Source organism: Schizosaccharomyces japonicus, assembly GCF_000149845.2.
Source record: "Schizosaccharomyces japonicus yFS275 unplaced genomic scaffold supercont5.3, whole genome shotgun sequence".
Lineage (NCBI taxonomy): Eukaryota > Fungi > Ascomycota > Schizosaccharomycetes > Schizosaccharomycetales > Schizosaccharomycetaceae > Schizosaccharomyces > Schizosaccharomyces japonicus.
Window position 1 is genome coordinate 2460583 of NW_011627862.1, and position 22356 is coordinate 2482938.

At 43.3% G+C, this 22356-nt stretch overlaps 10 protein-coding genes across 10 annotated transcripts; 4 read left to right on the forward strand and 6 right to left on the reverse strand.

Moving 5' to 3' along the window:
* The first annotated feature begins 38 nt into the window (after positions 1-38).
* Positions 39-840, forward strand: SJAG_01839 (ribosome biogenesis protein NIP7). The gene is made up of 3 exons (XM_002173042.2): positions 39-161; positions 223-309; positions 368-840. Exons 1-3 carry the CDS (start codon positions 106-108, stop codon positions 765-767), a joined length of 543 nt encoding a protein of 180 aa, XP_002173078.1. The 5' UTR covers positions 39-105; the 3' UTR covers positions 768-840.
* On the reverse strand, positions 87-2889 carry SJAG_01840 (signal recognition particle subunit Srp72). The gene is made up of 2 exons (XM_002173043.2): positions 2554-2889; positions 87-2475 (listed from the first exon to the last, which is right to left on the reverse strand). The coding sequence occupies exons 1-2, from the start codon at positions 2818-2820 to the stop codon at positions 1060-1062; spliced, it is 1683 nt and encodes a 560-aa protein (XP_002173079.1). The 5' UTR covers positions 2821-2889; the 3' UTR covers positions 87-1059.
* A 133-nt stretch (positions 2890-3022) lies between these two features.
* SJAG_01841 (ferrochelatase) lies at positions 3023-5050 on the reverse strand. Its single transcript, XM_002173044.2, has 3 exons — positions 4502-5050; positions 4391-4435; positions 3023-4315 (listed from the first exon to the last, which is right to left on the reverse strand). The coding sequence occupies exons 1-3, from the start codon at positions 4685-4687 to the stop codon at positions 3242-3244; spliced, it is 1305 nt and encodes a 434-aa protein (XP_002173080.2). The 5' UTR covers positions 4688-5050; the 3' UTR covers positions 3023-3241.
* On the reverse strand, positions 5011-6963 carry SJAG_01842 (membrane transporter). The gene has a single exon (XM_002173045.2). It carries the CDS (start codon positions 6679-6681, stop codon positions 5368-5370), a length of 1314 nt encoding a protein of 437 aa, XP_002173081.1. The 5' UTR covers positions 6682-6963; the 3' UTR covers positions 5011-5367.
* Positions 6945-10352, forward strand: SJAG_01843 (hypothetical protein). Its single transcript, XM_002173046.2, has one exon. It carries the CDS (start codon positions 8415-8417, stop codon positions 10206-10208), a length of 1794 nt encoding a protein of 597 aa, XP_002173082.2. The 5' UTR covers positions 6945-8414; the 3' UTR covers positions 10209-10352.
* On the reverse strand, positions 7719-11537 carry SJAG_01844 (fungal protein). Its single transcript, XM_002173047.2, has one exon. The coding sequence runs from the start codon at positions 11321-11323 to the stop codon at positions 10385-10387; it is 939 nt and encodes a 312-aa protein (XP_002173083.1). The 5' UTR covers positions 11324-11537; the 3' UTR covers positions 7719-10384.
* Positions 11475-13981, reverse strand: SJAG_01845 (glutamine synthetase). Its single transcript, XM_002173048.2, has one exon. The coding sequence runs from the start codon at positions 13246-13248 to the stop codon at positions 11833-11835; it is 1416 nt and encodes a 471-aa protein (XP_002173084.1). The 5' UTR covers positions 13249-13981; the 3' UTR covers positions 11475-11832.
* A 1792-nt stretch (positions 13982-15773) lies between these two features.
* SJAG_01846 (But2 family protein But2) lies at positions 15774-17969 on the reverse strand. The gene has a single exon (XM_002173049.2). The coding sequence runs from the start codon at positions 17469-17471 to the stop codon at positions 16305-16307; it is 1167 nt and encodes a 388-aa protein (XP_002173085.1). The 5' UTR covers positions 17472-17969; the 3' UTR covers positions 15774-16304.
* A 1379-nt stretch (positions 17970-19348) lies between these two features.
* On the forward strand, positions 19349-21153 carry SJAG_01848 (reticulon-like protein). Its single transcript, XM_002173050.2, has 2 exons — positions 19349-19490; positions 19621-21153. Exon 2 carries the CDS (start codon positions 19736-19738, stop codon positions 21011-21013), a length of 1278 nt encoding a protein of 425 aa, XP_002173086.1. The 5' UTR covers positions 19349-19490; positions 19621-19735; the 3' UTR covers positions 21014-21153.
* SJAG_01849 (hypothetical protein) lies at positions 21087-22271 on the forward strand. Its single transcript, XM_002173051.2, has one exon. The coding sequence runs from the start codon at positions 21322-21324 to the stop codon at positions 22081-22083; it is 762 nt and encodes a 253-aa protein (XP_002173087.1). The 5' UTR covers positions 21087-21321; the 3' UTR covers positions 22084-22271.
* Positions 22272-22356: the final 85 nt, after the last annotated feature.

Here is a 22356-nt window from a genome sequence, read left to right on the forward strand (position 1 = left end):
CCTGACTCGCCCCCACTCCCCACATCCCCCACCCTACCACCACCATCTCTGCACAGTGTTTGTTCATCCACCGCCGTCCTTCCAGTCCTTTTCGTACTCAAAAAAATGCGTCCTTTGACTCACGAGGAAACCAAGACCTTCTTTGAGAAGCTCGCCCAGTAGTACGTGGAGACTAGATTTTTAGAATGCCGAGTTTTCTTGCGACTAACCTTCTGTTAACAGTATCGGAAAAAATATCACCCACTTAATTGACCGTCCCGATGATCCTCATTGCTTCCGGTTACAGAAAGACCGTGTGTATTATGTCAGGTACGTGGATTGCTCCAGCTTGGTTAGAAGAAGTTCGTGACTGACAAATTCGTTTCAGTGAAAAAATTATGAAACTCGCGACCACCGTTGCTCGTCAGAGCTTGATGTCGTTGGGTGTCTGCTTTGGAAAGTTTACGAAGACCGGCAAGTTCCGTCTTCACATCACGTCGTTGGACTACATCGCCCAGTACGCTCGTTACAAAATTTGGGTTAAGCCCAACGGTGAAATGCCTTTCCTCTACGGAAACAACATTGTCAAAGCACACGTTGGTCGTATTACCGATGATACTCCTCAACATCAAGGTGTAGTCATTTACTCGATGAATGACACTCCCTTGGGATTCGGTGTCACAGCTCGTTCTACAGTGGAATTGAGACGTTTAGAGCCTACCGCCATTGTCGCTTTCCACCAGGCCGATGTGGGCGAGTATCTTCGTGACGAGGACACGCTGTTTTAAGAACAGAACAAAAAAGGACCAAGAGTGCGTTGAGTACTTGTGCTATAGGGAAACATGTTTTTTTTTGGGTTAACTTTGGACAAGAATGGGGGAAATGTTGGGAAAAGGGACGTAGGAGGGTGTGTGTTAAGTAAAAAGTTATGCAGAGCTCAAAGATGTTCAAGTATCTTGTAAAGTGAAACAACGTGGAACGGAGAATATGAAGAGTGCAATTTAAAAGGAGAACTTCTCAGTACCCTCAGCTCTTCAACGACGGAACCACGATTTTTTTGACTGTTCAGAGAATGATCATTTAGTAGGCAACACTTCCTTGCGTGTTTCGACTTTTGGTCTTCAGCTTTACGTTACGCCGGTCCTTCTTAGGAATCCATCTTTCCGGATCTGGCTTAGCGTTGGGCTTGAAGTTTTTGGGAACGGGCTTTTTGCGCTTGCGAATCTTCTTGGCTTCTGTATTGGTTGACGCAACAACATTCACAGCAGCACGCTTAATGCCTGCAACAGGAACACCCTTGTTTTCAATGGCATCGATATCCGTACCAGAAAGGAGGTCTTTTATGGGAAGCAAGTGCTGCTGTAAGGATGGAGCTACTGACATCCGCAAGTGGCTCTGAGCAGCCAATTGACATGCTACCAGCTCACTTGCTGGTCCCCGCCAAGCAATGAGATCATTCAGAGTAAGCAAACCCTGTTGAATGACTTCAGGTGAAGCCTTCTCGTCTACACAGACCAAAAGCTCACGAGGACATAAAAGTAACTTGGCTTCGCAATTGGGTTGAGAAGCCCAGTAGCGAGCGGCAGCATGCAAATGCGTGTAGTGGGGATTGTTTCGGTGAATGCGTGCTTCCAACGCATCACCAAGTCCGACGAGACCCGGGGCGTAACGCTTATCGAGAGAATTAGCAGCTTCAAGTGCGGAGAACAGGCGTCGTAACACAGCATATGCTCGCTTATAATTTTCAAAAGAAATGTAGTGTTGCACAAGTATAAGAGTAAGACCAATATCCGTAGGATGCTGCATGGACGACCGTATGAGGGTGTCGATGATCTTTTTTGGATCCGTGTAACGAAGACTAAACTTGTGCAATAACGTTTCGAAAAAAGCACTGTCGGCGATATTCTTTTTTGAGGTAGAGCGCACAGCACGATGCTTGTTTACAGCCATGTCCAGCAAGGCTAGGTTTCTTGTAAGCTGCACACTCTGGCTCGCAAGCAAGGAGGAGAAACACTTGGTAACCGAATTTTTGTGCATATTCTTGTAGGAAAGGTAAGGGTTTCCAATGTCAATACTGATCAAATTGTTTGCAAACAAGACTTTTTCAACAGTACTTAAAACGCTTTCATCTTCGATCTCTTTAGCAGTCTGAAGAGCTTTTTCGGTTTCACCCTTCTGCAAAAAGGCATACATAAGCTGAAGAAGGAAAGGATATATACTTGCTTTGTTGTCTTGACCCAATTCCTTTAAGCGGTCGATGTTTGCTTGCAAAAGCTCGATAGCGTTATCCCATTGACGAAGGTTTAAGTATCGAGTAGCTACATTGTACATAAAATCGTGATCCTCTTCGTTTGTCTCAAACGGGAGCTTCCAGCAATCAACTTGTGAAGCAGCAGCCAGCATGTTCACAGCAATATCAGAAACTTGGCTTGGTAACCGACGAATCATATCATCATAAATCTGAAGAGTTTTCGTAAAATCAGACTCCTTATAAGACTAAGAACACTGTTAGAATACACATAAGACTCCAACGCAGAAGTTAAACTCGCAAACGCGTCCAGTATTTATACAAACCTTTTGAGCGCGTAAATGATCGAGAAAATCTTGATCTTCAATGAAAGAGAAATCTTTTCCTAGTTGATAACAACAATACGCACGCTCATACAACGCATCCTGTGGTCCAAAACGCTTGTTGATGCTGTAAAGTGCTTCTTTGTACTTTTCCTCCTCAATAAGCTTTAAAACCGTGTCATAGGCATCTTTCGGCGTGGTTCCGAAGTTTAGACCATCCAGACGTTCAACGATCTTCTCAACGTCTGATAATTCTTCGTCCACGGACATTGGAAATGGATGCAACAGTTGTGTGGAGAGGACAACTACGCGTGTCTTGGTGGTACTGGACGTCCCATTAGGGTTACCATGTGGATATAATGAAAAACGCGACACGTAAACAAACACAAAAAAAAGAGAATTGAGTGCGCGTATGTGTTCGCTGTGTATATGGCATTTTGCCGTAGGTGCAGACAGATTTTGTTCTCTGGAGTTTAAAGCATGATAGTTACTAGTATCTACAGTACCTGCTGGGTCGTTTGTGTCTAAAGAAGAAGACAGAGCATAGTGAGGAGGAAAAGGTGCAAGAGTAAAGAGTAGGAGTAGGAGAAGAGGAGGAAAGACGAAAACGAAAGAAGAAATATAAGTCGTTCCCAGCGTTACGTGTATGTACTACGAAAACATGTTCGGCTTGTCATGTGATTGAGAACAATTAAACACAAATGCCAGATGCGTTTTGTGTTTCAGAAATTAAAGGTTCGCAAGTTCTCTGCTTTACGAGCTTGTTGTAAAACTCCTTACGCAGCTTGCACGATTCTTTGTTACAACCCGGACAACACATTAGAAACTGGGTGGAGAACCGTTCGTTTTTCTGCAAATGGCCGGCCACTAAGTCAGCCATACCTTTAATGAAGGAGGCATTGTCATTCAGACCCGGCATCCGACGGACGCCCGTCATTCCCAATGCCTTTGCTTCGGCTATGTACTCCTCTAACTCATGCAAGGTTTCGATATGGTCGGACGTAAAGGCGATGGGAACGAGGATGGCGTTCTTGTGGCCCTTCTTGGCCAACCAAGTCAACACATCCATCGTCTGCGGTGCCATCCAGCGAGTGGGACCGACCTGAGATTGCCAGGCATTGATGTATTTGTTTCTGAAACCAAGTTGTTGCATAACGGCGTAAGACGTGGCAGCCACTTCGTTGATGTACGAATCACCCTTGTTGATCTGAGTCATGGGAAGCGAATGTGCACTGAATACAATGATCGTGTCGTCTTGTTCATTTTTTGGGTACGTGTCTAAGATGGCTTGAATGCTTTCGGCGAAACCTTTGATTAAGCCGGGTTGTGTGGGCCAACGATCAATGATCGACCACGTGAAGTCGTTGGTCATATTTTTCTTTGTAAGCTGTACTCGAAGTTCGTTGAGTGAGCTACCGGTCGTCGTACAGGAGTACTGTGGATACTGTGTAAAAGCAACAGCTCGACGAACACCGGATGCTTTCATTCGGTCCAACACATCCTCCGTTAACGGGTTCGCATATCTAAACATTGGGAAAGGCAAATGGGGTGCTGTTTGCGGTGAAAGAGTATCGAGAATCTTGCACATTTCCTTGCCTTGAATTTCAGTCCATGGCAGAATAGGACTACGCCCCCCGATCATCTCGTAATTTTTGCGCACTTTTGGTGTACGCCTTCTAGCAATGAATCTTCCTAATTTTTGCTGGAATGGACCTAACGGAATAATATCACCATCTGTGAACAAGCGAGTAAGAAAAGGCTCAACCTACCCAGCTGTTAGGAATTGCTCAAAATGCAATGAAATGAATCACAAATTAGTGTTTGTCACCACTCAACGCACCTCGTCTAGTGAGCCTGGTCCTCCCATATTCATCATTACAATGGCCTATTAGGTTAGCTCTAATTCACACTAGCCGGAAGTAGCGGCTCCAAGCTGGAACAGAACACGTACAGTAGGTCCTTGTGAGTTTTTAGTAACAGTAGAAGCCATTGTTCTTCGCTGAACCCAAGCTGAATGACCAAGTTTTTTGAGCAAATTGTAACGAACAATTTCTCGCGGGGTTGAAAGAAACCGCGTAACGAGCAGCCGTCCGCAATTCACGGGAGCGAATCTAATCATCGTAGTTGTGCGGAGCATGACGACGGGCTTTGTTCGGATACACAAAGCGTATTACTTATTTTCGCTGTCCCGATCTCTTTCGTAGCTATCGCGGGAGGCAGGGGTTTCGGGTAGGCAACGGTTCTTTGGAGAGAATTACTCGGCAAAGAGAAATAGACTTGATTAGGTTGTTCGTTGGGTTTCAAGGAGTCTAACGAGGGTCTTATTGCTTAATTTGAAGAGTGGTGTATTAACAGGCCATTTTCTTTGTTTTCGTCAAAATGAAAAGTGAATGATGATACACTACCGAAATGTAGTACGAATAAAACGTACGGTTAGTAATTATAGGAGAGAATATGAATGGAAAGGAGGTTACGTTGTTGTTCACTCTTTGAATATTGATTAGTCTAGCTATTTATCAACTTGGTATGTATGTTCAACGAAAAAGATACACAAGGCATTATTACAAGGAAATAGGAGTTATCCACAAGACACAAGGAGAGAGAGATATATGTCAGGAAAGAGTGAACAAGATTTGCTAGAAAACAAAAAGGAAGTGCAATTGACGGAACCGAAAACCAAAGGAGAAAAAAAAAAGCTAAAGCACTGCTTAGCAAAATAACTTAAATAAAAATGTTACAAGGACAAAAAGCTTAGCCTTTAGCGAAACGAAAGGGGTGTCAAGGGGATTTGAGTCAAATCGATAGAGGTAAAGTTCGTTAAGGCTTTCTCTCCACTTGCAATTCTGCAATTTCAGTCTCGTTTAATGTACGCTCACCCACCGTAGCTGAAGTCACCTTACTTAGCGAGTCGTCTGGCAGGGATGCAGAGGCTTCAGAAATTGAACCCCGGTACATTCCAACCCCGTCTACTCCTTCGCCTTCGCGAAGCCAGGGCTTTTTGGCATCTTTAGTGGCATCGACAAAAATGTGGTACACACACAATCCAAATAAGACACAAACAAATGCAATTGGATATAACCAGTAAACATAGTAATGAAATACACGCAAACCGACAATCAAACTCCAAAAGTCAGAGGTGAGAATGGAGATGTTGTAAAAAGTAGCTGACGAAATGCGGAACATAATGGGAACTAATGTGTACAAGATGAACATAGCGAGTGTAAAGCCTGTGAGGTACCCGCCCATCTTTGGTGTCCAGTTAATGTGAAGCATTTGATTGCGGTTAAAGATGAAGGCTTGTGCCAAATTAATCAAAGAAGCCCAGAAACTAAGTTGTCCAACAACAACGTACAGCGGTTGTTTAGTCACAAAGAATTCTTCCAAAACGTTTGAAATACCGTAGAACGTAGCACCCAAAATCATGAAACCATCACCCAAGGCGGGGTTTGAAGCCTCGTAATTCTTGTTTGTTTTCAAGTCACTTACAACGAGTAATGCGAGACCGCCAAGACAAATGACAATGCCTGAAATTTGTGTCCAGTGGTAGCGGACTTTGAGAAAAATGAAGGAGAGGATGACGACGGCAACAGTAGCCCACGAGTCAAGCAAACTGGCACTCAGCATGTTTGTATATTGATATGCGAGAACAACAAAGTAATTACCCTGAACATCGACGAATCCCATAATTAAGAATTTCCATCCGTGGCAACGAACCATGCGGAAGTACTCTTTGAAACCCATGCGATAAATGGAGTAAGGCGTGTAAATTATTGTAAGCAAACAGTAGTTGAGTAAGGTTTGGAAAGCCGGAATATTAGCATCTTCTGCGATAAGTGTAGTAAATGTATTTGTAGCGGTAATCATTAGAGAAAGGATTTGACCTAGCATGAATGCGACCCAAAACCGTTTGCTTTTAGCGAACGCAAAAGCTTTGCCTTTTGTAACAAAAAACTGATTATTCATCAGTTTTGATTTTAAGCCTTTTGGTTCTTCATGAGGAGTGCCTTCCACTGCTCCGTAGGATGTTGTTTGTTCATTGTTGGGAGCTTCATTTGTGATTGCCCGAATATCTTCAGAAAACTCGTTTTTCTTTCCAGGAATCACTGGAGGGGTAGCTTCATTTCTTTCCATCCTGCAATTAAATCTAAATATTAATCTGGTATCAGGGTTTTATTAGAAAATGAATACGCCTAAAATGTGTAAACGCGTAGACTCAAAAAGGATGAAAGAGACCCGTAAAGTGCAATGGCTACAGGAATGTTACAAGCTGTATGGAAGAAACAGCGTTTATAACCTTAGCAGCACAGCTAAAGTAAATTATGTGTTCGGAATAATGTTGTTTTTCTGTTCTAGTGAGTACACATCCACCGCATGTAGTAGGCAACCAGGGGAGAGTAAAAAATAAAAATAAAAATAAAAAAAAATTAAAAGGATGGCAACCTTTCATTCTAACATAATATAAAAAAGATTAAATAATATAAGAATTAATAACACAGGGTTTAATTAAACAAACGTTGATAAATATGAATTCTGTAATTTATCAAGTATCACATTTTAGAAAAAAAAATTGAAAAAAATAAAAAATAAAAAAAAACAGAACACCTACTGTCTCGATATACAAATTATTAATAATGATAACTCTTTCATTCTGTTTCGTTGTGCGCTTTTGGATTCTCATTTAATAACACCGGTCTTATTAAAACTAACGAAAGTTGAAAATCGATAGTATGCGAATGGGAACTATTACGAAAGGAACATTGCAACTCAATATACTTTATGCATAATTTGTGCACTGTTGGATTCAATCTCGTTTGCTTCCTCAAATCACCGACCTCTCAAATGTTGAAAATGGCCACTTGATTGCAATATTCAGTTTATTCGCCACTTGATGCTACTGTTTATTTTACAAGACAATATTTTTCTCTCTCGTACTATACCAACTTGCTGCGGTCTTCCGTAGAGTTGCAAGTTTTTTTGGATAAACATTAATATCGTGCCGGCACGAACACTCAATTAACACGTCGTTTTATACCTACTCGGCTTTTGTTGGGTATCATTAAGCAATTCTTACAAAGTAGCATAATCAGTTGTTTCTGTGCGTACATTCGTGCGTAACATTGATTGGATTACCCGCTTGAGCCAATTTCATTAACAATTCTATTTAAGAGCTGGACCTCTCTCAAAGCAATCTTTACAGTCATAGGTCTTTCCATTAAGTCGGGACCTTTATACAAAGCCGCGGTCTATCCTTGTGTGGAGAAATTGAATCTCTTTTATCCTCGCCTTTGCTGTGAATTATTCTCTAATTGAGAATTGTAACTCCCGTTCCTTCTTCAAAAACATAAAAAAGAGCGCTATTGCATACCGTGCTCTTCTGTATATAACCAGGACCGGTGTTTTTTTATTTCGAAATTTGTGTTCAGAAAAAAACACAACATTTGTCCTTCTTTCGCCTGAATCATTCTTCTCTGCCCTTAAAGTTCCACTTAAGGAAGCCTGTGCCTTTTCAGAAAACTATTTTCCTCGACAACTTTGGTATTGTTTATTTGTTTACCAAGTGATCTATAAAGTTATTTACCTTTTGTCTTCAAACTCAACGAAAACATCTTACCAGAACACAACTAAAAGCTTCAGTTTTTGAATCTTTAAGTGTTCTCTGTTAAAACGTTTCATTCACCAGTTATTACAAATCATTCTGTTTAGAGAAGTTCATCACTCGTTTAGTGATTCATATCTTTTCCGGCACAATTTGATTTGTTCTTCTTCTTCGTCTCTACTGACAGTTTCCCTATTGTACCCTTTCTTTCGGGTAAGATCTTTTAATTGCCCCAACATTTTCTCTTGTCATTTCAAGCAAGTCAATTATGAATATGCAATTTTCCCAAATGATTCCTCAGCAACCATTTGACAACGGTGCTTCATTCAAAACTTCGCCATCAACTTTGGAAGCTATTTGGAAAAGCAAGCTCAATGAGCCTTTGTCTATTGGTTTGGATAACCCGGCGTCAAATGCCTTCTCAAATCCATCCAATCTCAACTTTCTTCGAAGAAAGTCTTCGACGAAACCTCCATTGATGGGCGGCATCGATTCCTCTACCGTGACATCTAATGCACCGGTCAGCAAGCCTATTGATGGCGGACTGTTCCGCAACAACTTTCACCTGCCGCAAGGATTGGATGAAGATTTAGAGGACGACGCCTTTTCTTGCTCTCTGCAAATGTTTCATCATTTCCCTAAGGATTTTGATGAACGAGAACTCTTCGGCATTTTCACGTTCTGTCCGGGTTTCAAGAAGGCACAACTGGTGCGAGAACACGGAGAACCAGTGGCTATTGCAACGTTCACCACACCTTCTTTAGCGGCAGCAGCTAAGCAGCAGCTACTAAAGTCACCGGTGTATTCGTTCACCATTGTCCAGTCGGACACAACGCCTGTTCGCTGCGACAACGTTGGTGCCCCCGGTCAACCGCCTGAACCAAGCGATGCTAGTCGAAGGCCAAGCTTTGCGAAACAGTTCCCATCAAGAGAGAAAGATGGAATCGCAGCACCACATCTCCTCAACACTGCAACAGGTCTTCAACGTTTTGAGAATGTTCCAAACGAGGTCCGTAATCCTGTCAGTTTGTCTGAGAACCCATCTGTGTTTCCTTATGCCTCCTCCGGAGGCTTGACGGGATCATCTTTGCTGCCCATCGACAGAGGCGTTTGGGGAAAGATGCCTATGGGTTCTCCTGATGATAATCAAAGAACAAGCGACTCTGAGTCCAGTTGGGACTCCTTCAAGCTTAACCAAACGTTCTCCGTTCAGAAATTATCTCCGTTTGTCACTGCACAGCATACTAATTTGGCGACGAAGATGCAGTCACCAACCTCAGCATTTCCTGTCCCTATGCACCTTTCCTCCGCTTCAGAAACGACGACGACCACATCTTACAGCCCTCCCCGCACCTCCGTATCTGCTACTAGCGATACGCAGGACAAGGTCGCGACATCTAAGCAATCATCAACTTCTCCTTCGCTTCGCAGCAATACCCACGTTCGAACGCATTCTGCTGATTACTCGAGCATTGCCGCACAAAATGCAAACGTGCCCAGTTTCGAGCCTGCATCCCGTCACTCTTCTTCACCCAAGAAGCCTGTCGTAATGCCCATGGTAAACACGAATCCTGCTGACCAGAATCCGCCCTGCAACACGCTCTACGTTGGCAACTTGGCCGCCAACACAAAGGAAGACGAACTGAGAGAACTGTTCTCTAGACAGAGAGGTTATCGCAGATTATGCTTCCGCACGAAAGGAATTAGTCCTATGTGTTTTGTCGAGTTTGAGGATGTCAAGTACGCAACTGCCGCCTTATTCGAGCTTCAAGGCGTTTGTTTGAGCAACAGTGTCAAGGGTGGAATTCGTCTTAGTTTCTCCAAGAACCCATTAGGCGTCCGCTCTAGTGCTGACAACGCAACTTCCGTTTTTGGTGCCAACTTAAACGCTGTATGTGTTGCCTCTCCTGCTGGTTTGGAACGAAAGTCCTCAAGCAACTTGAAGGCTGCATCAAATGCCAGTGCAGACAAACAGTCCCAGTCTTCGAGTGGATCCCGTACGCCAGAAGACGAAGTCAGTAAGGCTCGTCTTGAGGAGAGTGCCGACCTTTTTGGAAAGTAATCGCCTTTTTTTTTTTGTAATCATGTACACGCTGTTGTTGATGCGCATTAATGACTAATTTAATGAATGTTTTTTCGTCTATAAGTTTACAGTGGCACTTGTCCCGTCTGTTTAATAAAGGTGATAAATAATGTATGGCAAGGATAGTTGATTATGATGCGTTTTGTTTGATTTTCTTATTTTTCGAGTCTATCACCGCTTGCTGGCTCGAGCAGATTGTGTGGATGAACATGGCCGTGATGATGGTCCATCAATTCATCGTGTGAGCCTTTCAGCAAGCAGCTTGTAAATGATTGCGTCGGCCGTTTGGCGAAGGGTTTGCCGAAAACGACCAGAATGCGTTTCGAGAGGGAAGGAGCATCAACCGACATAGCCTTGTAACCGTAATAATAAAATACGTTACGTATCCAGTATCGGCCTAATGCTTCAGCGTTTTTTGAAACACATTGGAGACGGACCGCGCAGCATGTACCGTTGTTCCCAGAAAATTTGGCATCCACCTTTTGCAGAGGACAAGCAAGCACTTCAAAATTGTCGGAGTGGATTTGAATATTCTCCGAGGAGCTTTCACTGAAGTGTGTCTGAAGAATTTCGCAGACGAAGCGATCGAAGATTCGAACAAGCCCCATCAAATGACACCGTTTAATTTCTAACCGAATTTTATGAAGGAACGGCTCTGGAGGATGCACGTGCGGCTTGTGCTTGCTCGAGTTCATTGTGAATTGTTGAAATGAATGCTGTGAATCATGTAAATACACATCGGAATCGAGTCGATGAAACTGAGTCGAGTTTAATTGCAAAAAAGCAAAACAAAGTTCATCCTCCAGTGTAATCTCGTCAAACGCATTATTCTTTATAAATTGATCGTTTAAAAGACGGTTCCGTTTCCGGCTGCTCAAGGCTTTCTTCTTTGCCGGTTTTGTCGCCTGTATTTTTTCTGCAAAAGTCTTTATAGGGACAATTGAAGGACGAAATTGTTCTTCTACCGGGGGAATATTGCTGTGAACGACGCTGCGCAGGTTAATGCGACGGACAATTCCGAGACGAGGATCCATCTCTGACTTGTCGAACACATCTCTCGTATAGCGACTTTGTGGGGATGGAAGCAGGACCATTTTGTGAGTATGAGTTTCTTGAGTTTAAGTTCACAAAAACGAGTGTATTTAACAATGATCTTCTCGGAGTTCCCTGCTATAAACAGCGCGAGCCGTGCCGAACTGGTCAACTGCGAATTTTGCTTTCTGCGATATAACGTTCGGCAGCGAGTCGCAACATACCGCTAAAATACGCATTTAGGGTAATGTAACCGAGTTGTCAGTATCACTGGGTTTTAGGGATATTGTTAACTAGAAATCCCTTAGGATATTGAATTCGTAGTCATTTCGCCGAATGTGTAGTTTCAGTTCCCGCGCCAAATATGGAATAGTAAAACTCCAGCTTATAGTAAATCTCGTAGTATTCATGAATTAGCAAAAAATAAAATAAAAGAGCAACTAGTAAGGGCAAGAGTAATAATAATAAGAGAATAAGAGAATAATAGGAGTAGTAGTCATAGTAGTGGGAATGGTAATAGTAATAGTATAAGTGAGCACGAGCAAGTGTTAGCAGGGAAAAGGAACGATTGCTAGTAGTATTGAACCTCCATATAGCGTAATTGTTCCCAACTACCAACGGTCTTGTTCCATTCATTAAGCTCGGCGAGCCGGTTTTCAGAGTAGTAATTAACAAAACCATCACCAAGCAATTTCCGTGCCATGCTATTGGGCGCGCGAAATACTTCAATGGCTTCGCCAAGTGACTTTGGCATTTGAGTCAACCGTTCGACAGCGGCATCGAGCTTCTGTGGAGCAGAGAATGGACCAATCGGTGGGAATGGGATTTCGGCATTGGTTTCAATGCCATAATATCCAGCTGCGAGAATTGCCGCTAACACAAGGTGAGGTTGAGCATCTGCACCTGGGATTCTTATTTCAAGATGTGTGTCGCGCAACTCGCACAATGGCGGAGCAACTATACGAATAGCATTCTCGCTTGTCAGACCCCATGAAATACTTGTCAAATGTGAAGACTGCTCCCACAGTCTTTTGTAGGAATTGACCGTCGGTGCAAATATCAGCACAAGATCCCTGGCGGCCAGCAGTACTCCGGCCAAGAACTGCTCGGCTGGTGCCTGAAGCATTGCTGACTCTTCATACAAGTTATGATGTTTCTTCGCTAGTGCGGGAACAGGCACACTCTTAGGATTCTGAGAGAGATTGACTCGGACAAACCCGGAGCAACCTGGTAAACCGCTCAGTGGTTTAGCCATAAAGTTTGCATATAAACCGGCTCTCCTTCCATAGTTTGTTATAATAAACTTGGCCTTCATGGCTTCATCAGCCATTTCCATTGATTCTAATGGGATGAGAGTATACTCAAGGCCAGCGATTTCATGTTGTATGCAGCTATACGCAAACATGTTAACACACTTTTTCGTGACGGTAGTCCATTGATCCTTGAAGTCGGAAACGCGTGCCAATTCATAGCCCGCCATACCATAGGTGGAAGCTTGAAGTTTGGATATGCCTTGCTGTGGGGACACATCTTTCGCATTGCGAAAGTAATAGAAATTATAACTGAAGGCGACCTTCACTTCATTTTCAAATCTTTGGTATTTCTCATTAACAATACGAAGCAAAAAACGTGGGTCTTGTACTGAAGGCAATCCAGTTTCAAAGTCATAGAGATATAGTTTATAAATATCTAGACCCTTTTCAAAAAAACAGAATTTACGGTTACTAAGTTCTGCATAGAAACGTGGTTTCTTATTTCCCCGGTATATTACGATGGCATTTTTTAAAAGAAGGCCATTTTGTAATTGCAACTCTCGAATCATAGAATAAGCATTATAAGAAAAGTATGCATTATCATATACCTCCTCCCGTGAATATGCAGGTAGATCGAGGTGCGCTGCATTAGTAGCATACTCTTCATGAACTCGCCCTTCAACATCAAAAGATACGTAGACAGATACAGGATCTGGATTTGTGTAAACTAACATTTTCAGTTGGAGCCAAGTACTTAGCACCGACTAATTGTAGTAAAAAGCAACGAAATTGTCAACTTTATCACAAATGCAATAAAGGCGTGCAGATCCTCACAATTGAAACAATAGCTAAAATGCGACTCAATACATCGAGTATTTAGCTCCCGTCCCGTAACAGAAAATTCTGAAATCCGAACAACTATTCCAGTACTGCGATTTATATTAATAGCCGAAGACATTAATTATTGTTCAGAAGTTCATTTTAACAATTATAAAAGGGATAATGCTTAAAAACTCATAATGATCATAAGATTAAAACAAAATGCTCTGAGGAATGCAAATTCATTCATGGACTTTGAAATCGCATACCATAAAGAGACCGGTAAATCATGACAAATAGACGAGGGCCCCTTTGTGGTAGACAAAATAACACTAAGCGTGCGTAAAATAGATATTACCCAGCTATTTATTACTTCGCGGCGCGTTTAGCTTAGTAAAACAATTTCGTTCTTATTAGCAGTATACATATGTGCCAAAATTGATGTTTTAAATGAATGTCTCATGAGAAGATGTATCACTTAGCAAAAGAACTCTTCTGAAAATGAACACAAAACGGGTAAATTGAACGACATTATATTTTATTTACGCTCATTTTAAATCCTGTATTGTCGAGGATAATTCTTTAATTCAAGCCCCGGTACTGTTAGAGCTTTTATATTCCGTAGGAGTGTTCCCTAAGCCACGGACGGGGTTCGGCTTCATTGTAGAGACCGTATTTACGTAGTAGCATTTAACGAATAATGATTCGTATCACAATAACCTGTCATCTTTGAATAAGTTCCGAGAATAATATTAAAGGAAGAAAGTTCTATTGATTAAAACGATTAAATAAACGTAATCCTAATTTTAATATGTTACACAATCCCTACTATAGTGCTTTGATAATCCTGTTTCTTTTATAATCGATCTATTTAGCTCTTTTTCCGATTTTCGGATTACTAAATTTAGCGGCTAAACTCGCATATGCTGGCCGGAATCGGTATTTTACTGTTCCGTTATGATCAAAAACAGCGGCCTATTTGAATTCATGCCTTAAGTGTTTAGAGTAATTCGTTGAGTAATTACCCAGTGTGTATAGACACTAGCATGATGCCCCTCACTACTTGTGGTATCAATACTCTTATGCTGATACGTATGCTAGTATGATTCTTTAATTATCATTTGAGGATTCTGGCTCTTAGATTGTAATATTAAGCTGTTTAATTGTGCGCTGATCACAAGTACGACTAAAACATATATATTCCAAATCATGGTAATAATGGTGAGCATAACGGAACATATAATACGGGTTACTGCAACCTCTAAAAGAAATTGGTTAAACTCGAACACTAATTCAGCTAATAGATGCGATTAGCGATTTGTTTAAGACACAGTATTTTAGGGTCTTCGAGTTGTTCGTTCACTATAAGCACCATTTTGTTTCATGTTGTCGAGGAGATACAACATAAAAATCTACTAGTATAGAGTAACCAAGACTAAATCAAGTCGGTTGAATTAGTTCAATAAAAAATGTTAAGGAGTTTGTAATTAATAAGCAAATTTTAATAAAATATTATGTTAATTTAGAGCTCACTTCGAAGAGTATTCGTCATAGTGCAGTGAGAAATAGTAGTAACTTGTAAGAACATGCTCTGTATATTTTAATGACCCTTTTTTTTCCAAGTGCCGCGAAAACGAGTTTAAAATTCATCCTTTTAAACTCATGTAGTAATAAAACTATGCTTATTTAACCTTAGCTACTAAAGAATGGATTATTTAATTACTTGTCGTCCGTTCAACTAGTGAAACCGCTCTTCACGCTCTTCACGTCTTGACAAAAATAAGGGACATTAAAAATTGTCGTTTAGTCTTTAAAAGGTTCATATTTATGCAATGAAAGCCGTTTCTTTAAACCCCACAGGTCCTTGCGATGTCACACGACACTGCTTCTGTGGCTTTTGGTAAGGTTACTGAGGTTGCAATTATTGCGTCAAACGAATCATTCGTTTTAACGCTGTTGGGTAACCCATTGTGTAGCCGAAAATACATTTTTCTAGCGAATTACTGAGCATTCGATGTATCGTGTATTTAAAATAAGCGGCGCGTATTCTCATTTGCATGTTACAGCCGAATTCAACGAAACACCAACGTTCTTGAATTTCAAGCTTCCCCTTCTGTCTAAGACATCTTAACGAACAAAATACTGTCTCCAAACTGTACGGTTCTTCTCATATATAACATTACATTCCATCTTTTCAATAGCCGTCGCATTACATAAATAGAGTTTTCGCTACGAAAAACCTTGTTGACAAGGTTAGATGAGTCATGTTTGGCCCAACAAGCAACCAGTACCGCAATCGTCGTGACACGAGGAGGCTGATAGCAATGCGCGCCTCACTACGAGAAGAGAGTTCTCGTTTCTGGCAGTAATAAACCCACCAACTCAGAAGCCAGTTCACGACTCAAAATCATTAATTAGACACGACGTCAACAACAAAACCATTCGCAACTGCTACCACCTCATATGAACATCACTCTGCAACCCCACATCCCACCCATCCTACACAACTATTCCTTGGAGGGAAAGTATTAAACGAACAGAGAGTCTAAATAAAAGTAGTACGAGACAGTCAAATGCCACGTAGCTTAATAATGAATGTGGAGGATTCAATGTACACTCATCGTCGACCTCCAACTAAGCTGAAAATTAGCATTAGCTGTATGCTTATGCGAAAAGTATAATCAAATGAAAGGCAACAAGGGGCTAGCAAAACGTGTGACACGAACAAAAAGTGAAGAAAGTGACGAAAAAAAGAATACAGCAAAAAGAGCCATATCATCGACTTCGCAGCAAAACGAGGACTCCAAGCACTACTTGTTCGCGATGAATAATAATGATGAGACACCAACCTGATGTCCCACATAAGCACACACTCGCATCACGCAGCCACTTGCGCATCGGCGCAAGCAGAATACGTGCAGCAGCGATATGCTTTGTCGTCACATTAAAACGCCCTTTTCCGTTGACGCATCTAATCATAGATGGCGTCAGAGTAGACAAACATGCTCATACCAACGATAGGAGAACTTGTTTGGGTGAAAGCCAAAGTAGTGTCCTTGGAGGCAGCAACAATTTCATAAGAGTGAGCATGACCGGCACGAGGGCAAGCAACATTCATGCTGTAATGGCAACCAGCCATGGAGCAGTTGAAACGAGTAACCTCGTCCAAACGAGTAGGAGTGTTACGAGAAGTAGTACCGTCGGTGGGGTTGCCAGTCATGTTGTAGATGACAAATTGAGCAGTACCATTAGAGGGGCTGACCTCAAGAGGGAAGAGCTCTTGAGTCAAACGGATCTCGAAGGAGCAGCTAGTGTAGTAGAAAGAAGAGTCACCGAAAGGAAGGTTGTAGGTGTAGATGGTGGTACGGTTGGCACCGTTGGCGTTGGAGACGTAGGTACGGCCAGCACGGTCAGACTTGCTGGTGGTGTCCTGGTAGTTGAATTGACGAATAGCTTGGGGAGCAAGACGCTCAGACTTGGCAGGAACATCAGCAGACAGATCGCTGATAGACTCGATAGTGGGGACAAGTTGACGAACACCGTTAACGGTAGTGTTACGGTAAGTGGGAGTCCAGGTGGAGAGGTTCAAGGCAACGGCCTCGAAGTCCTCACAATCGCTACTCCGTCCAGCACCGGTGTAGACCTTGTTACCACAATAGATGAAGTTCTTCTTGGCGCGTTGGAGAGTGTAACCGTAGGAGTTGTACTTACCGTGAGCCTTGTTGGCAGTGTATTGGTCAACGGGCTTCTTCTGGGTGGTGTCAACACGGTTGGAACCGTCGTTGTGTTGCTTGATCCAGTAGTTGGTGTGGTTGGTGAAGGCAACCTCCTTGTTGTCGCCAGAGTAGGCAAAGGCACCACTGTTGCGCAAGTAGGTGTCCTCGTCAATGTAGAAGACACCAGGGGTGGTGGCATCACCGCTGGGACCAATGTAGACTTGACCAGAGGTGGGGGAAACGTACCAAGCATGCCAGTCGACATCGTAGACCTTGTTGGCATAACTGATGACACCGAAGGTTTGGTTAACACCGACACCGGCGGCGACAGAGTCAGCACGGCGCCAGAAAGGCACGGGGGCGGCCGAAACAGCGGTCGCGAGCATAGAAACTGCTCCAAGGAGAGAAGTGAAGTATTGCATGTTTTCGAGTAAAGATAAAATCGTTAAACACGAAAGTTCACGGTTTGACAGGATTAGATTCCTTAAAGAAAAATTTGTGATGGTGACTGTTGAGTTTGTTTACGGTGTGTAGTTAGAAAACTTGACACAACACACGTTCACAATGACACGGGAGTTTGCAACAATTACGTAGAATTGACAATGAACAGCGAGTTTTGAAAAACTGACTGTTAATGCAGGGGGAAATGTTCGTTCACGAAATTACACCGAGAGAAAATCGGGTTCAGAGAAAGTTGTTCGAGACGAATCAACAAGAAGTTATAAAGAGTTCGCAAAAGGGCTGATCCGAAAGACAAAGATGTGAAAAAATATCTTGTGTCTTGAATTACACTCAAAAGACCAGGTGTTAAGGGCTAAAGGAGCGGGTCAATTAGGCCAACCTCAAATGTTGCTTTTCTATGGATGCACGACGCTATTTTGCAAAAGAGACGTTGCGAGACGGGAATTTGTGGTTATATAGTATCGGGGGTGCGGATCGGGATCTTATTGGTGGTTTAACAGTCCGATTCGACGAGTAGAAGCGCGTGACGGTCGTCATAGGTTACTTCAGCCTTGGCAAATCATAACCCTACATTCCAGGTCGAGAGACAAGAAAGGATGACGTATTGTGCTCTACGTTATTAGAGATGCCGTTGCTCGCCGTCGCGGGAGCCAATCAGAGGCGGATGAGCGGCAGATAGCAAGTTCGGTCGCGGGGAGGAGGAAAGGGCTGCTTGCCGATCCGCCCGGATGGCCTGTGAATCTCTGAGCAGCCGCCAGCCGTGAACAGTTAGACTTGCCTCCAACGAAGCTACGCAAGTGCCGTAATGGTGGGACGCCGGACTGCATCGTCTCTCTGTCGCTTGTCCCGTTTTTCCTCATTCACTGCGGTCAATGGTTCTAGGGGCGGAAAGATAAGGATAGTCTAGATTGGCTGAAGCTAACTCATTGGCCGTCGCTCTGTTTTTTTAAGTTTACTCAGGGATGCGCTCGGACTCGCTAAAATCGAGATAGTGGGGAAGTGGGCACGTGTGGGGGTTTGCGACCGGAACATGTGTCATAGTGAAGGATTTGCATGTGTTAACTAGACTAAGGAAGGATTGGACAGGGACAATGCAGCTATGGATGGGTGAACAGACCCTAAGAACTACCAGCCCTTCTCGCACATGTAACCATGTTGCTACTGTAAAGTGCTGGCGAAGTCACGTTGCAGACGGCTGTCGGATGGCTTCAGTTCTCCTTCGCTTACATGATAATACGTCACCAAATATGCCAGAGCTCAAGACTAAGACTAATGTTGTCCACATCCCCCACGTATTTTCCTTCTCACACAGTAGAACAAAACGGCAAGTGGCCACGGGAAAAGGCACGGCCTGGACCTGCTGACGGGCCTTATCCGGGACACAATTAGTGTTTCGTCTGCCGATAAAAACTAGCGGACACGTGGCTCACAGTAATACGTAACATTGCAACGGGGTGTGAGAATTTTCCAGACTGTGCTGCAATTCGTTTAGACTCGTAGAAACACATTAAACTTCATTAAGCATCATAGCATCACAGTGCGGCTCGATAAGTGAGCCTACCGTTCCGTCCTGTGCACATCTGTACACTTCGGTAAATCCGTTACCGAAGTATAACGTGATTATTCGATCCGCTCAGAACTCGAGTGCACATTTGACCATTTTCTCACTGCACTTTACGTGTTTCGGGCACCTTCCTGATGTCATTATTTGGCGAGAAATGGGTGCTTTTCATTGGTCAGGATCCTCGCTTGCGTAACTTTTCGGTAGGCATGCATCAATCATACGTCATCTGACTCCACTGCCAGTTTTTATAGATATGCTGCGTTGGCTAACTTGTCCTCTCCCAACTGCCCACTCTGTCAGAACAAACGCTCTGTATTTAGTATTCAGACGTTTTCCACTTATAAATTAGTGTTTTCGACGGATTCACTTGTTGCAGCTTGTTTGACACAGTGAAGCTTTTCACGACTGTATGATTGTATGTCTCTGTGTAGATGGTTGTCGTAGATGTAGGTGTGGAGTTTCTCGTGTATTCCTGCGTTGACAATTTCCACAGTTCATTTGTTCGTTTTCCTGTCCGTACTGGTCGCTAACAGTCTCTTTTTTAGGCTATTTCATTTGATTGACGAATTCGTTTCATACTCGAACATTTCTTGATTTATTCACCCTTATTATTTCTCTAATTGTCAACACTAAAGTGTTTTTTACGATCACGTTCTAAAAATGTCTTCTTCTGAGCCAACCCACAACCCTTTCCAAGCTCCTAACCGAGTTGCCGAGGAGGAGCAAGTACTCGATAACTTGCACTCTGCCACCGATGCTGCTTCTGAAAAGTTGAACGACTTGCTCCATTCGGCTTCCGCCAACGTCGGCAAGACAACCCCTGCCACGTCTGCGCACGTTGATCCTGATTTCTTCTCCAACCTGGCTGGCTCCGGTAGCCATTCGGAGCCTAAGGCTGCCTCTGAGCAGGCTGGCGAAGGTTCTTGCCCCGTTGCTACCTCTTCCCACCATCCCGAGAAGCCGACGTCTGTGCTCGATGACAAATCCTACGTCGCCGTCGACAGCTCCGTCCCCGAGGGCACTACTTGCCCCGTTTCTAATTCCTCTGTGGAGAACGTAAAGTGTCCTGTTTCCGGCTCTGCTGGTAAGGCCGGTATCTGCCCCGCTAAGAATGTTCACGACAACAAGATGGACATTCCTGTTTCGGAGGAGGAGGCTAAGGAGAATGCTGGCAAGGCCTGCCCTTTCTCCAAGGCCACTGTTGATTCCCAACAAAAGGTTGCCTCATGCCCTGTTAACGTTTGTCAATCTGATGATAAAACTTGTCCCGTTGTTGACGCTGGTTGTCTCTTCGAGTACAAGCCTCTTACCGCTGAGCAAAAGCAATTCCAGGGTGCTTTCGTCGATGTGCTTTTGTGGAAGAACAAGTACTGCTCGATGTCCGTGCTCGCTGCCATTTTCACCGCCCTGTACTTGCCCTGCGTTTTGAGCATTCACCGCAATCTGTTCAACATTAGCAGCTGGATCTTTGGTGTTTCCGCCGTTGTTGAGTATGTCAGTCGCATCATTACTGGTGGTAAGTCTGGTGTCCTTGGCCGCTTCCGTAACAACCAATTCTTCACATTAAACAAGGGCTCCATCCATGCTTGTCTCGACTCCGTTATTGAGCCCGTGAACTGCATGCTGGTTGAGCTCCAACGTCTTTTCCTTGCTGAGAACCCCTGCAAGTCCGTTTCTGCCTTCTTCTTGGCTTGGTTCTACTACAGAATGTCGTTGTTGTTGTCTCTGAAAACCATTTTTGCCTTGTCGGTTATTGCCGCATTTTCCCTGCCCCCTTTCTACCAAGCTAACAAGCGTGTCATTGATGGTACTCTCAGTAACATCAAGTTCCAAATTGAGGAGTATACTTGCCAATTCCGCAAAACTGCCGAGTCCAAGGGCCGTGCTGCCTCCCAAAAAGTTGCTGATGCTCTCAACTTGCAAAAGAAGACTGCCTAAGCGCGTGATTAAACCATGTTGTGGTGCTCGTGTTTTGGGCGCATGGTAATGCTTTGGCGTTGTGCTAATGTTTGTGTGTACGAATATGAATCGCTTTTAACGATATAAATGGGCATTGGTGGAGTTTGGTGCAGCAATAGAGACTAGCAGTGAGTCAGTGTATTGAGAGCAGTTTCGTATGGTTTTTCCTGTTGTGGAGGGTTTGATTTTTTTCTAGGTTCATTGGATTGCTCTTCGCGTCTTCCCTTACACCTTCATCGTTTGGACTTTCACGGCAAATTGCGACAAACGTTGGTTGTTTGATTCTTATGAATCCAAATCGCTTTCTCATTACACCGAAGAAGCAACCGAAAAAGTCTAAGCGAATTTCGCCTTCGCGTTCTCGAGAATCGCCGAGTTTGGTAAAGGCTAAGGTTCTCCGTGACCAATTCATCAAACGGCATTCGTACATCGATGAGACTATTGACGATGATGAGCCCCAACAAACACCTTTGACGCCCTCGCCTACCATTGCGAAACGGAAACGTTTAGCGGACGAAGATGAAATTGTTGACGAGGGTGAAGATAATGAGAGTGACCACGTAACACCGAAGAGCGTTGATACCTTAAAAGTGTCGCCGAATATCAGTTCAAAGCTCGGTGCAGCCGAAACGTCTCCGGCTCCCGCCCGTTCTTCCAAAGTGCATGTTGTCGTGCCTATTTCAACGTCGCCATATTCAAAGGGAAAGAACGGACGCTCTCCAAAACTGCACCGGAACATATTCTTTGATGATACGAAGCGCGACTACTCATTAAATGAGCTTACGGTTTTGATAAAAAAGAAGCACTCTGGTCGTGCTCAGCATCAGTCACCATCCATGTTCTCCCTGAACGAATGTACAGTTTTAGACAGAATGGAAACTGGTTTGCTATTGGTGCGGCATACGGGAACGAATGTTTTGCACTTACTTACTCAAAAAACGGTTTCTCAAATTTCTCCAGAGTCGGAGTCTATCCCCTTGTCCCCTGCACTATGTTCTGTGCTATGTGAAGCGGAGCGAGAACATGAGGAACGGGTGTTTATTCACTAAACATTTGAGAAGATGACGAGATGTAATGAATTACGCAAGTATATTTGTTTTCATTTAAATGTTGCTACTACACATAGGTCTTAATAGAATAATGCTCATTTTGGGAGGAGGTAATATAGATTTTGGCACACATAATCAATTGCATTGTCACATGAGATAGCAACTTCTCAGCTTTTTCTGCATCGTACTATGTATACATGTACCTTACCGTTGAGTCAAGGTAGTATTATTGATTCTTAACTGCCAACTGCATCACACTATTACGACAGTTGA